General features: G+C 48.1%; 1 protein-coding gene across 6 annotated transcripts in view; it reads right to left on the reverse strand.

Annotated features, from left to right (window-relative positions):
* DBN1 (drebrin 1) overlaps nucleotides 1–15503 on the reverse strand; it is a 39923-nt gene that overhangs the window by 14953 nt on the left and 9467 nt on the right. For all 6 annotated transcript variants that reach the window (XM_053298572.1, XM_053298575.1, XM_053298574.1 and 3 more), the window contains exons 2-3: nucleotides 573–628; nucleotides 173–285 (exon numbers count right to left, since the gene is read on the reverse strand). In XM_053298572.1, the coding sequence (XP_053154547.1) occupies nucleotides 173–285; nucleotides 573–628 (169 nt within the window). The remainder of the gene's footprint in view (nucleotides 1–172; nucleotides 286–572; nucleotides 629–15503) is intronic.

A 15503-nucleotide genomic window follows, 5' to 3' on the forward strand; every position in this document is an offset into this window, starting at 1 on the left:
AGACCCTGCTTAGCTGTGGGGACAAGTCATGCTTGCTACCACAAGACCAGCTCTCCTCTCCTCAAACCCTCTCAGGGTCTGGGCTGGGCAACTCATATCTTACACATAGATGACAGAGGTTCCCCTTCAAGATGGGGCAAGGTGTCTCCCAGTCTCTGGAAGTAGGCCTTACCCAGTTAACGAGAACGTATTTAGGTAGGGTGGCCTGGGGGTCTTTGACACTGCAGAATCCGTACATCACCTTCTGATTCTCAAAATGGCTGGAGAGCTCTTGCAGGCCACCAGCTGGGGAAAGAAAGCAACACACTCAGGGGACATAGACAATTACCCTGCCCCTTCCAGCTTTCTTGGATAGGGTAACGAAGACATGGCCAAAGTGACAATGCGCCCTCTGCTTCCCCAACAAAACTCCATGCTAATCCAACCCTGCCCTGTTGGAAAAGGGCAGACATTTGGTGGGGGGGGGCATGTTGAAGGGGCTAGGTCTGAAGAAGCAATGCAGCATCAGAATGCCCAGGAAGAGGGAAGTAAGGGCAGGCAGGCAGGCAGGCAGGCAGAGGTGAAATACTTACTTCCGGAGGCAGCCAGTTTCAGGTTGTCAGAGTCATCTTCATAGGTGTACAAAGCCCTGGAAAAGAGAATCAGGCAAGCAGATGAGGCAAAGCAGATGCAGCTGTGGATATTCTGGGCTATCCCACTTTTCCACAAAGGGAACCCAGGTTTGGAGTCAACAAAGCCCTCAATGGCTTGGGTCTAGTCTATTTAAGAGAGCTCTTTCTTTGTCATGAACCCTGCCGCCTGTTACGTTATGGTTGCCACCAGCTCATTTGGTGGCGACCCAGGATGGGGCTTCCTCTGTGGCTGCCCCGGGGGCTTTGGAATATGCTCCTTGCTGAAATAAGAGCATCTCCTCCTCTGTTTGTTTTCAGGAAGACCCTTAAGACTTTCCTCACAAGCTTTTAGTTAGAATTAATGTTAATGATTTTAATAATTTGTTTTAATAACTGTTTTTATACTATTGTTTTTACTGTGTCTAGTGCATCTTAATCTGTGTTGATTTTTAAATATTTTAAATTTTGTACACCGCCTAGAGATGTACATATCAGGAGGTATAAAAATATGAGAAATAAAGAAATATATTATATGATAAATGAATGAATGAATAAACAAACAAACAAACAAACAAACAAAAGCCAGATCCTGGGACCTGTACAGACAGTGAGGAGTGTCCCTCCCCAGTGAGGAGTGTCCCCAGCCCTCTGGCAAGCAGGAGAGAGCATCATATAGATCTCCTCCCCAGAGTCTTATTTCCACTGCCATTTTTGAGAAGGTAGGAAACAGCGGAAATCCCTTTTGAGTAGCAGGAGAGAAGGGTTCCCACTCTTACCATCTCCATCTCCCAGTGCAAATGACAGAAGACCAATTTATTTCCTAAGCCCACTGCCTGTGTGCCAGAAAAGGATCTGAAGGAAGAGAGGGCTTTGGTGGTGACCACAAATAATTGCTGCCTGGTGAGATAAGCCTACATTTGTGGCTCCCTGCATCTTGATCATGCATAAGCAGCAGATATGGATTTGTTGGTTTGTTTTTTACAATTTATTTTGCTTCTGCAGTCCTAGGAAAAAAGATGGTGCTATGCAGGACACTGAAGCCCTACCCACTAGACACAAGAAATGTCACTCAGCCTCCTCCCTCTCTGGCTTCAGAGATCTCAATACTAGTAATTATCCACTCTTTCAAACCTTAATTTCACAGCCCACAAGGGCTACAGATTTGAATTTTAAAAAACAAAGGGGATTTTGTCCCTGAAGCTGAATTCTACATTTGCTGCCTGCACAAGATGTACCATACACAGTCTTCAGCTCAGTCAGGTGGCCAAAGGTCCTTTGTTGTAATTTAAAGGGCAACAATGTAATGTCAAAATAATGCCTGTTATTTCAGAGCACACTAGTGCCAGTTCCTAGATAGTTCTTAGGGTTCTAGACAGAACTCAGAAAGACAGCCAGTCCCTAGAAAGAACCCAGGATTGGGTTCTAGACTGGGGTTAGTGTGGTTCTCCATGAATTCTATAGGACAAAGTAAGCAGGCTGCAATTGGGGATATAATCAAGGAAGATATCTTGTGTCCCCCCATACCAGCATGGGGTAGCTTAGTTTTCTCCAGTGACAGGTGCTTTCCTAGGGCTTCTTGACATATACGCCTCTTCCAGTCTCCTGATCATTACAGCACTGTGCTATATTCTACCAAAGAAAACCATATGGCTCTGTGGTCGCTAGGAGTCGACACCGACTCGACGGCACCTTTACTAGTAGAAAATACTGAACATTTCTTGTTTCACAACACCATGGTTCCTTCAGGCGTCCCAGAATATATTCCTTATTTTCCCCCTCTGGCAATGCTGTGGGGTGGGAAGACGGGCCCCCCTAGGCTCCAGAGGCCAGAATCCAACTAAGGCCCAACTCATATTCCCCTCAACTCGCCTTCCACAGAAATAAGTGAGGAGTGGCAACAAGGGAGGCAACAAGATGTGTGCTCTGCAAATGCCTTGCCCAAGCCTGAAATAAATCACCTCACTGCGAGGTAAAGCCAACCCCTCTGGCCTGCCTCCTTAATCTTGCATTGGTAACAAGAACTGTTTGGCAGGTCACATGCAAAACTGTGAAACGGGCAGGCAGGAGAGGCTTCCACTGAACAGGGACAAATCAATCAAGGAGAGAGGCCTTTACCCTCTGAGATGGTGCAACGGATGCCCACCTGGAGGCCAAGACCCACGCATGTTTCCAGCAGCGAACTGCCAGTCCAATAAGCGTATGCAGTGGGGGGGGGGGAGGAGGAGGAGAGAAAATAGTGAAATTAAAGCAGCAGCATATCAATGAGCCATCACGGTTTGTGTGAAGGGGCCTCCATGGAGACTGTCGCTAAGATACCACCCTCTCTTCCATATCTGCTCAGAAAAGACCACTCCCTCCACCCTTGCCAACCAGCCAGCAGGGACTGGATCCTGATGCTTTCACAGCCTACCCAAGGGCAGAGGGTTCTGTTCTCTTTGCAACCTCATTTCGAGACCTCATGTGAAGGGGGAGGAAGGAGCAAGGAGAATTGGTCCAGGCTGTGTGGGCGGAGAGACTGAAATTTCAGCTTATCAAGACAACCAGCATCCCCCTGTCACCATGGCAACTGCACTGCCATCCAGCTGGGACACGGTTCATATGACGATGGCAAGGTGATTTACAGGGGAGGTTCACTGGCAGCTGGCCATATGCTGTTCCTACCATGTGCTCCACTATCACATCACATCAGGTTGGGAGGCACCCTCCTTACCATGCATTTCCAGGGTGACAGTGGAAGTTTGCTGAGTGGTGTCTCTTTCTGAACATAATGCGCTCCATTTGCTGAATTGCCAAATTCTTCTGCTGTTCACATTTCAGTGCCAATCGGGGCTCTGCATGCCCTCAGTGCCTTGGTCATGGAAGAACTTCAGTGCAGACTGCCTATGTTTTCTCTGTGACCCCATCTCCTATACAGAGAAATCGTAGCCAGTCTGCGCTGACGTTCTTCCATGACCAAGGTGCTGAGGGCATGCAGAGCCCCGATCTGCACTGAAATGTGAACAGCAGAAGAATTTGGCAAATCAGTAAATCAACTATCTCATCAACGATCAACTTTGCCAGAGGTTGTTTACATATTCCGTTATCTATAGCCAACCTTTACTTGTCAATTTCAGCAATAGGTCTAGTCCTTTGTATTGGGAGTATTATAAACCTGAGAACTGGCAAAGCACTCTTAAAACCACAAGCTTCTCCCACCCGCAATCAACCAACCAAAGATTTTTGCCACCTCTAAGATCTCAGAGGAATTATGTTCTCCAGCACCATCAGTAACACTGCAGAGGACTGTGGCACTCAATCTCAGCTTACATAAGAAACTGGTGAAGCCAGAAACAGCCTGAGAGCCTGGAATCACGTGTTGCATCTGGCATGCTAGACGCCCTTTGACTTGTGCCACACCAGGCAGCTGCTGGACAGGAGAACAGAACCTTCCTGCAAGGGCTTTCCTTCCCACCCGCCCAAGTCTCAGTCACCCGTATCCAGGATTCTCAAAATGGAAGACAGTCCTTTCCACTGAGTGCCCCTGCCAAACAAAGTGAGGCGGGTGGGTGGCTACTAGGGAGAGGGCCTTTTTGATGGTTGCACCCCATTTATGGAATAGCCTCCGCAGTAAGGTTCGCCTGGCTTCATCACTGTTCTTTTAGGTGCCAGGTAAAGATCTTTTTGTTCACTCAGGCCTTTTAAATTTTGATGTTTAAATTTGATTTTAAACTCATTTTAAAAGAGTTTTTAAATTGCTTTGTATTGTTTTTTGTATTTTCTCTTTTCTTTCTTTCTTTCTTTCTTTCTTTTGGTCTGTTATGATTTAATGCACTGTGTGTTTTTATTTCATGTTTTAATGTTGTGTTGTGAGCTGCCCAGAGAACAATTTGTTACAGGGTGGCTAACAAATACAGTGTATCTTTATGTATATGTCTCTTAGATATACCCGTTGCTAATCCCATGCGTGGCAGCTCTCTCGAGAGTTCGAGTAGCTGCCGGATAGCAACGGAATGGGCGGGAGGGAAGAAAATGGTGGAGGCGGTGGTGGCAGACGGCTGAGGAAAAAACCAGCCACGAATGGCAATGGTGGCTGGCCGGTGGGCAGAGAAAATGACAGTGGCAGCAGGGACGGGAGGGTGGAAGAAGGAGGCAGCAACAGGTGGGCAGGTGAGAACATGATAACGCCAACAGTGGGGGTGGGAACAAACTAGAGGCCGCGGAGAACTGGCGGCCAGGCCGGCCAGCCACAGAGGAGAAGCAGCAGCCAGGCCAGCTGTCCACCAATGGAGAATGAACCGGGGCTGGGGTGGGAGACGAAATAAAGATGGGGAGGGAGAGACAGGGAGAACTAGGGGGAGCAGATGCTCTGCACCAGGTCAGCTAGTTGTTAATTAATTTATTATTATTATTATTATTATTATTATTATTATTATTATTATTATTATTATTTTACACAGTCAGACAGGTGTTATTGACTGGTTTGTTTTATCCAGACATCGAGTCCTTCCCAAGGACCTGGGATGGCTGAATTTTATTGTCAATTGTTATAGATATCGTCACAGAATATAGGCTGTTCCCAGTAAAGGTGCTTTTTGTAATTGGCTGATGGTGATTTCTGTGGCCCCTATCGTGTTGAGGTGCTCTTCAGGGTCTTTTGGGACTGCACCCAGGGCGCTAATTACCACTGGGATTATTTTGGTCTTTTTCTGCCACAGCCTTTCAATTTCAATTTGTAGATCTTTGTATTTGGTGATTTTTTCTATTTCTTTTTCTTCTATTCTGCTATCCCCTGGTATTGCTATGTTGATTATTTTGACTTATTTTTCTTTCTTCTCAACTGCAGTTATATCTGGTGTATTGTGTGGCAGATGTTTGTCTGTTTGTAGTTGGAAGCCCCATAATATTTTTACATCTTCATTTTCTTCAACTTTTTCAATTTTATGGTCCCACCAATTCTTGGCTACAGGTAGCTTGTATTTTTTGCAGATGTTCCAGTGTATCATCCCTGCTACCTTGTCATGCCTTTGTTTGTAGTCAGTCTGTGCGATCTTTTTACAACAGCTGATTAGGTGGTCCACGGTTTCATCAGCTTCTTTACAAAGGCGGCACTTGCTGTTTGTTGTGGATTTTTCAACTTTTGCTCTTATTGCATTTGTTCTTAGTGCCTGTTCTTGTGCAGCCAGTATTAAACCCTCTGTTTCTTTCTTCAAGTTGCCATTCTTAAGCCATTGCCAGGTCTTGGTGATGTCTGATTTTCCACTTATATTGTGCTATTATTATTATTATTATTATTATTCCTCAGAGGTGTGAGCAAATTGCTGAGGGAGGCATAAGGTCCCACCTGAACCTCCCCTCATAAGGTTTGTGTGCATCTTGATTGGATGCTGGTTGTCTTAATAAGCTGAAATGTCAGCCTCTCTGCCTACAGTCCTGCCTCCTATTCACCAATCAGGATAGCAAAAACCGCTCTGTCACTCACTTCCCAGATGCTGACTGGTGGCAAAGAGAGCCAGTATGATGTAGTCCAGTGTTCTTCATTGTAAGTTCTGGGAGGCAGCAGCAGCAGCAGCCACCTCCTATCAATCTTAAGTGCAGTGCCCCGAGTAATTGTTCATGGGGCCTGTACAAAACTTTGGCCAAAGCTAAATACACTGCACAGTCCCTCTGGCAGTGTGGGGAGGTGACCATTCCCACTGTACAATGCTGCACTTTGCCCAGCAATGGTGGTGGGGGTGGGGAGCTCCTTTGAGAGAAATTGAGTCCTCTTGAACCCCTGCACCATCTTGGAATGCTGGGAAATAGAGCCCTTCCCAGCACTTTCCTCAAAGCGCTCCTAAGAGAAGGCTCCACTTCTCTTAAGGGGCCCTCCCACCATTGAGGAAAAATAAAGAGTCCTGTGCCGAGGTCAGCACAGTGGGAAATTGCTCTCACATTGAAGGTTTGTGATCACTGGTGTAGGAGCTAGCAGTACAGGACCATAGCCGAGAAGGCTCGAGCTTTGTATCATAAAGCTCATTGAGAAGCTTGGGGCCAGTTCCTCTTAGCATAGCCTACCTCACCGGGTTGTTGTGAGGCTCAAATGCAGGGAGGGGGAAAGACCATGTGTGTTGCTCTGGCTTCCTTGGAGGAAAGCTGGGCTAAAAATGTGACTGACAGAGAAGCAATTTTCTACTTGTTGCAAGGGTGTTTTGCCCCCTTGGCATCACTGATTCCAGGCCCAGATTTACCTCATTGTGTATCTGAGAGTGAATTGTCATCCATTTCATTTTCCTTTTGTTACAATAATACTGTACCGGGGAATACTCAGCACATTTGTTTGTTGACTCAGGGAGGCTTATGATGACACCATCTGAGAATCCCTGACATGTTGATGGGCTATTCCTTCACAGGCAGCGCTGGAAACAGAAATCTATCCTAAAGCACCCAAATGTTATAAATGAGAGAGTGTTTAAAGCTGTTAAGAAATAATTAATCGGGGTTAATTGTCCCTGTATGTGAACCCCCAAATGTGGGGATATTCATGGATTTTGTAAAACTGAGAAGGCAAATATGTACAAAATTCTTCTTAGCATTCCCAAACCGCCGGCTGTTCACAGCATAATGCACCTAATTATATTCTTGATATCACAGCATTCCACGTAATACATGCTTCCTCATAGTCTCTAACTGCTGAAAGCACCTCCATCAGATGTATGCTAGCTGCCTGTTGGTTCTTAGGACAGCACAGTATATTTTTATCCAAACAACCAGGGGGGACACTCAAATGCTTGGATGAGATTAAACAAGAACGATGTTAAAACAATATCACATGAGATTTGCTAGAGGAAATTTTTTTTAAGCATGCAGAGGGCAAGGGGAATAGAGACTGTGGCATCAACTCTATGGTGTTCAATAGAGTGAAGATGTTCTGATGTAAAGGTCATCTCTTGAAACCAAGAACATCTAGTAACTATGGTTTATACTGACATTAAATCACATGAGACAAACACCAAATTAATCTATCTCACTTGTATCCTACCCTTCCTCCCAGGAGCTCAGGCAATGTACACAGGGCTGTCCCATTTTATTTCCACAGGGAACCTTTGGAGGTACATTAGGGCTGAGCTGTGATGATTGGCCAAGAGACACCCAATGTGCTTCCTGGCTGGGCAGGGCTTGGCTTCCATGGGCCAAACCCCAAACGACCCACTGCACTGCACTGACTTTCAAGTTAGAACCTCAGATGACCCAGATAACTGGGTTTCAGGTGTTGGGTTTTAGATGTTGGACACAGATAATAGGGGTTCTAACATTGTACATTACAACCTTATATTAAAAGGCTTTGGGCCAGTCACGGTTTCTCAGCCTTACCCACCTCGAAAAGATAAAACAGTATTTTCCACACGACATCTTTTTGAGATGGTATGGACAGGATGGAGTTTTTCTCTGCCACTGATGGATCCCTTAATTTGTATGATGGGAGAGTCTACTTTTTCTGGCCCATTAATTACTTCAGATGCTTTATTTATTTATTATTATTATTATTATTATTATTATACATTTATATCCTGCTCTTCCTCCAAGGAGCCCAGAGCGGTGTACTACATACTTGAGTTTCTCTTTCACAACAATCCTGTGAAGTAGGCTAGGCTGAGAGAGAAGTGACTGGCCCAGAGTCACCCAGCTAGTACCATGGTTGAATGGGGATTTGAACTCGGGTCTCCCCGGTCCTAGACCAGCACTCTAACCACTACACCACGCTGGCTCTTTCATTCATGCACCTTTTGTCTGTCTCTTCCCTGGAATCAACCATCACTAAAACCAAGCATGCCAGACCTGTAGGAAAAGCCATGAACTGAACTCTGCAGCAACAGTATTTAGGAATGAACATCAGGCATATATGTATGTGTGCCCAGAGAGGGATATAGGGATATGTAACTAATGGGCATGAGAATGCATGTATAGCCCACCCAGTGGCAGAATATGCCTCCCAGCACAGAGTTTGGGACGCCTAACAGTCGCAGACTGGTTGATTTGTTTGACATCAAGGTTCTAGTCTTCATGATTGTGAAGATGAGTTTGGAACCCACTCTTTGGCAGAGTGTAGTGGAGGTCCATGGTCCTGCTCAGGGACAGCTTCTGGTGACTGGTGGGATTATTATATTCTTGACATGCCACTGTCTCCCATGTGGCTAATAATCCCTTTTCTCCCACCAACAGATTCCCAGCCCCTTCTCATCTCTCAGTTCCCTTCCCCTCCTTTTTCTCTGCCACCTCAGCACTTGCCTAAGGACTCCAAATCCTTTTGATTACCTGATAATTACAGAAGCAGACTTATGCAAAATAAAGGAATGTAGATGCCTTGATTTGCATAATTTATTCCAATCTGTACTTCTTTGGGATCAAGCACAGACAGTCTTTTGCTAGCAAGCACACAGCTGCACAAGCGCCAACAAACCCACAGGGCAACATCAGGGCATTCAGAATCCCAGGCAGGGTCCCCAGCCCTGGATTGGCCAACTGGGGCTGGGGAAGAGTCAGGGAGTGCCTATCCCTTCTGGCACACACCCCTTCTCCCCTGCAAATGAGAGCTCTGGAGTCAACTTGGCACAATTTCGCTTTATCCCACGGGTAGGTTTAACCCATTTTTTCACCAGCCAGGCTCCCAGATTGGAAAAGAGCCCAGCTGGAGGAGAAAGAGCCTATCGTGTACCTGCCAGCTCCTTGCTACCAGTGCCCTCTCCCGCCTCCTCATTAACTTAACAAATGGGGTTTTGGGAACAGACATATGGTGCGGTGACATGTCACTTCACCTGGAGAACCCCTTCCCAGAGTCCTTCCTGCTTCCTCTCCTGTGAAAGCACCACAGGAGCTTTCCTTCCTGCTTTCTCTCCTGTCTGGAAGCCACGCTGGAGTCACTGCAGGGTTGGTGTTCTCTCCTCTTCCCACCCACTACTTATACTCAGCTGCAAGAGGCTTATAGGATACCCTTACACTACCTGGTAACATCTTAACTTTCCCAACCCCATTGTAGGGAGCAGAGAGACCCCCTCCTGCTCCAACTGCAAGTTTCCAACGCCTTAAGGGCTGGTGCCGCCCGCCCCCCAATTCAGACACAAGCCTGCCTAGCTTGGGGCATGAGCTTCCCCCCACCGCCAGTGCTCCTGAAAAGCACTGCTCTGCTCTGCTCTGCTCCCCACCTCCAGTGAGCACTCCAGAAAAGCTGCCACACCAGCACCAATGGGCTCACTGTGTGCAGCTACTGTGTCGGCGAAGCATTTCTGCGTAGGTGGGTGCTGCACCCAGGCCAGGCTAGAAGCGACACTCGCTAGGAGGAGCCGTCCCTGCTGAAGAAGGCAGGGAGATGCAGCCTGGGGTCCCGAGTTTCCCCAGGGATGAACACCCACACCAGAGTCTTCAGCCTCTGCAAAGCTGTTGCCTTCCTTGAAGGACTTCAGGGAGAAAAAGCAAAGGGGCTGAGACTGGCACACAGACAGGTCTCCACAAAGCTGTCTGTAAAGGAGTGGAGGCCTGGCCAACACACAGCAGCAGCAGCAGCACCGCAGTGAGGTGCTCAGCTTCTGGCCCGTACGGCCCCCAACTTTCCCTGCAAGGCCTCCCTACTTCGCTCCCCAGAGTCCAGGGCCTGGGAACGCCATGCCAAGGTAGCAGTGCCATCCCCAAGACCGGACTGGGCAAGGCGGCAGCCACGCTGCAGGGAGCCAGACGCAGATAATGGCACAAACGAGATTGACTCTAATCCAAAAAGCCAAATCCTCTAATTGGCAGCTCAGGACAAGACTCTTTCCTGGAACCCAGCTGCAGCGGCTGCCGGAGGAGACGCCGCACCTCTGGACCCAGCAGCAGCAGCAAAGGCCATAGAGGGAGGCAGGACTCAAGCGCTTGTCTCCTGAATGGGGCCACCACTTATTGTGCCAGCCCACCCAGGAGCTTAGACAGAGCGAGCAAAGATGCTAGGACAGCCACTCCAGGGGGAGGGCAAGGAAGAACAGGTGCCAAGGCCCTGAGGAAGCTGGGGGGAGGGCGAGGAGGGAGGAGACTTCAAAGACCACAAGTGGTGCCTTTAGTTGCTCTTTGCTGGCTAAGCAAGTGCGGGGGGAAGGGCAGGCAGTCTCATGCCTGGAAGCTCCTAAAATCCTAATGGCAGTCCTGGGGACATTCACCAGACACTGCACCAAGTGAGCTGGCTGCTCTGGGTCAGGGTTTCTTAACTTTGGGCCCCCAGATGTTGCTGGACTACAACTCTCAGAATCCCCGGACATGGCCTTTGTGGCTGAGGCTTCTGGGAGTTGTAGTCCAACATCTGGGGGCCCAAGGTTAAGAAACCCTGCTCTGGGTGATAGCCCTCCCTGGAGGAGCCTCTGCCACCATGTATGGTTCCAGTGACTCCTAAAAGGTCCAGCACCAGGCAGGACAATGAATGTCTACTGCACTCCTGGGGGCATGCCCCTTCATGGTCTCAGTCCATATGTGGACAAGAACAAGGGATGAGTGGGATGGGAGCACTCTAACAGACCAGGGCACTTTCCAAATGGCACGCGACCACAGTGTCATGAGGAAGCCCTTCAGTGTCCTTCCAAACAGCCCGTGTTGTGACATCGCAGTCCCTGCGGTGACAGCAAGGTGCCGCTCACATTTCCAATGCCTTCTCTCAGGTTTTTTTTTTTTTTGCTGCGTTACAGCCCTATAACGTTGCATATGCATTGCAGGAAAATAGCTGTATTTGCCCATTGCAGGAGGCAATGGATCGCAACCGCGGTTTTAAATCAGCACCACAAAACCTAACAATTTACACCACTTTTTGCGGTTTAAAGCTCGCTGTCTGGAAACCACGCTGGAGTCACTGCAGGGTTGGTGTTAACAGCGGAACTGAGCTTTCTGTCTCTTTTTCTCTCACTCACCTCCCCCCCCCCGCCCACAACAAAGGGCACTCCCAGACACGTGGCATTGCCCCAACGGAAGAAACAAGAGATTGTGGACTGGCAGTGCAGTTGGGCATGTGGGCTCATCAGAAAGCAAGGGGATTTAGGGGCTTTCCAGACAAAGTGGTTTGCAGGGGAATAATGAGCTCTGCTTACTAATTGGTTGGGCCCCTGCCAGATGATGTCGCCCCCAGAAAGTGCATCCCTTGTTGAGGGGGGAGAACTGCAGTTTTCCAGCATTCAACCCATTAAATGCAATTTCAGGAAATCTGATATTATTTTTCTAGGAAGCATGCCCACTGTGCTTGTGAGTACAGTGTGGAAGCTGATTGCAGGAGTATTAGAGGCAGTGGCAGGTTCCTGCCCATCACATTAATTGCAACATGATCCTTCACACTCCCCACGAGATGACAAGCTCCCCACCGGGTACTTATCACACCACAACCATTGTTACCACTATGGTAATCCCAGGTTCCCGGTGGCTGGGTTAAACTAGTTCTTTCCTCATCAAGAAGCCTCTGTGCCATTAAATGCATGTACATCCAGAAGTTAAGCTTACAACCTGTCTGGCTTCACTTTGCCAATTTGTATTGGGGTAGCAGTTGTGGGGGGAGGCACACACATACAACGATTTAAGCTGCTTTGCAGCTGAACTTTACTAAAAGAACAAACTGAACAACTTAGGAGGGGATGGGATGACAATGGGCTTGAGCTGGAGTGAAACAAAATGCTTGGGGTAGATTCATGATCTTTTGCCACCTGGGATCAGCAGCTGAGGAGGCTGGGAAGGGGGAAGACACTGGATTTCTATAACTCAGGTTTACGGCAGGCATCTACCCATCTCTCCATATAGTCTAGAGCTGTTTGTGTTTTAACTCTGTGTTACCTTGCAGCTTGCCATTTCTCCTCTTCCATGGAAGTGTTCTTTTAAAAATAATCTTTCCTTTTATTATTAAGTTCCTCTAAGAGGCAACTTCTAAAGTGATAGCTCTCTTAGATTTAGCAGGGGGAGAGCGATTGTCCCTCTTCAGCCTAACATGGTCTCTCTCGGTGACTGTTTCTCATAGGTCTCCTTTGTGTACATGTGTTTTTAAGACTGTGAGTCCCTTTGGGACAAGGATTCCTTTTCTCATGCCTTTTGCTATGTAAACCACTCAGGGAACTTTCCCCCCCACCTTTAGTTGAGAAGTAGCATATACATATTTTTAATAATCATCATTTGTTGTAGCTAATGTAGGCAGCACCAGAGATAATGTGGTGGTAGAGAGGAAGGAGTGGCTTGTCAGGTCAAAAGAAATAATGCTAATCATAGAGTTTGAAGAGGAAAGGGGGCGAGGAGGCAATCTGGGCTGGTCACCTTTGGAGGACCTCACTGCCCACTGGGCTGGTATTCCAGTTCTGAGTCTCCTCATGCACACTTGAGGTCTCTGGATGTGAGGCAAGCCATGCTGTTAGCCGTTAGACTCCTGCCTGCCACCTTGGAGAGGCTGCTGCCAGTCTGTGAAGACAAGGAGGAGCTAGCTGGACCAATGGTCTGACTCTGCATAAGGCAGCTGTCGACGTGCCTCTGTTCCTACCCGAGGGAGTAAAGGCCATGCTGGCAAAGGCTTGCTTGCGCCTCCGTGTGGCTGGGGCCAGGTGTCCTGACAAAGTGAAAGCTTGCTCAGGGCAGTCTGGGGGCTGGAGTGCACAACTACTCAAGCTGCCAAAGGACGGTGTGCTCTGTTTATCTCACCCCAGCTAGCATCACTTTGTAGCATTTGTAATGGTTCATGTTACTTTTGAAATGCTACATTAATCTTTACTTTGGCATATTGGGGCAGTCTAGATATGTGAAGGCTGGGGCGGGGTGTGTGTGTGTAAGAGAGAGAGAATGTGCCCCCCACCCCCCGGCTAGTCATGCAGCAAGAATGGTCTGTTTTTACAGTTTGGCAACAAAGAATAATCTTCACTGCAGAAATCGCCCACCATTTCCAGTTGATCAGTTTGTCTTTCTTTTCCTCTGCTTTAATTTAAACTGTGGCCTGCTCCTGTCTAGTGCCAGGACATGTACAGACTTCGTAAAGCAAGATGAGGGAAAAGCCTTAAATAGGCATTTCCCAACAAGCATGAAGACCTCTTCAGGCATTATGTTGTGCTTGTGTTCAGATGTCCGCACACTCATACCGGTATATGTTTTCGTGTGACTGATTGTACATGCATTCATTTAAAAAGTGAATCGAGGAACTGGTTTCTCAAGCACATGGCATAGAGAGGAAGTGTACTACTGTAACTGAGTTCAACACAATGAGGCTATTCACGTGACCGCTCCAAAGCGGGCTAAGGGAGCCTCGCCCACTTCTGAGCGGTCATGAGAACCTCTGGGAGCCCCGTGGCTCTCGCCAGCTAGCCTGCTAATCCCTCCCCCACTTTAAACGAGGCTAGCGGAGTGAGCACTCCACTAACCCCGTTTCGGCGATTGCAAGTTGCCATGGTGCGGCTCCACGCTGCAGCAACTCACAAGGAGACCCCCAACAGGAAGGCTCCAGCAAGCCTCTCGGCGTGGGGGGTCTCCCTAGAATGCCCCACACACTCACATGGGGCATTCTGGAACTTCCGAGGGCCAGGCAGTCCCTGATCCCTGCCGCCTCTACCGGCTCCATGACGGAGCCAGTAATCGTGTGGGCGGCTGATCCAGTCGCCCAGGGCGAGCGCCCTGCTCATCTGCAGGGAGAGCACAGGGCTGTCGTTAGGGCATGGCAAGGAGGCTGACCAGCCCGGGCCCCACTCTTTTAGCCCCCTTTAGAATTAACTGGAAAGGGGACCCACACTAGCTGCTTTGCCCCAGGCCCTGCACCCCACCAGGGCTCTCTAAGGACAGCCCTGTGGGAGAGTGGGCTAAGCCCGCTCTCCCTACAGAGCCCAGGCTACACACGGACCATGTGTAGAGCCTCAGTGTGTAAATAACTGTGCCTGTGTACAGGTACTTGTATACACTGGACACAGACTGTGAGAGTATTGAACATAACGTGTGAATCGGGTTTGTAATGTCTCTGAAAGAAGGTTACTCCTTTACCCCCCATGAAGATTGGGTACAGAACTGTGGGGAGGGAACTAGATCAAGGATCAGTGTTTTGGCTAACTGAGCAAAGAGGCACCTTTTAAAAGTGGTGATTCTCTTCATTGAGCAGGGGGAGAGCAACTGACCCTACCCATCCCCAGCACAGCATCCCTCCAGTGGCTGTTGCTAGTGTCTATCCTATGTTTCTTTTTAGAGTGTGAGCCCTTTGGGGACAGGGAGCCAACTTTGTTTATTCTTATTTCTCTATGTAAACTACTTGGGGAACTTTTGCTGAAAAGCAGTATATAGATATCCGTAGTAGTAGAAAATAACAGATTTTTTATTTCATTATATTTATTAGTTATTTGTTGAGAGTTTAGTTATTTAAAAACAGTCTTTGAAAAGGCAGTGGGGGGCAGCAAAAGGAATTCTCGTTCATCTCTTAACTTGTATAGATGCACTAACATAGTTTATTACAATTTAGTTAATCTATTTTTATCCCAACCTTCCTCTTAGAAGCTCAGGGTGGTATACGTGGATTTCTCTCCCCACCTGCTTTTATCCTCACAAAAAGCCAGCCCGGTAGGTTAGGCTAAGAGACAGTCACTACTCTCCACTCAGCCATGAAGTGCACCGGGGGCAACTATGAGGTTCCCAAGGTTACTCAGTGAACTTCATGGCCAAGTAGGGAACTGAAGCTGGATCTCCCTGCACCTAGTCTGACACCTCATCCACTATGGCACACTAGTCCTGGGTGGGAAAGGGGGCCGATTTGCACAGAAAATCATGACGCTTCCCTTGAGACGTTTGTCACTACTGCCCTGCTATACTGAATGTTGGTGACTAATTAGTGGTACAGAAGGCTTGGCTGTCTGCGAATCCAGAGAAGCAGGGGCTATATATCCCTTTTGTAGGTGACCTTGTGGAATAGGCCTGCCTGGCACAGCCATC

This window comes from Hemicordylus capensis, chromosome 2 (assembly GCF_027244095.1).
Source record: "Hemicordylus capensis ecotype Gifberg chromosome 2, rHemCap1.1.pri, whole genome shotgun sequence".
Lineage (NCBI taxonomy): Eukaryota > Metazoa > Chordata > Lepidosauria > Squamata > Cordylidae > Hemicordylus > Hemicordylus capensis.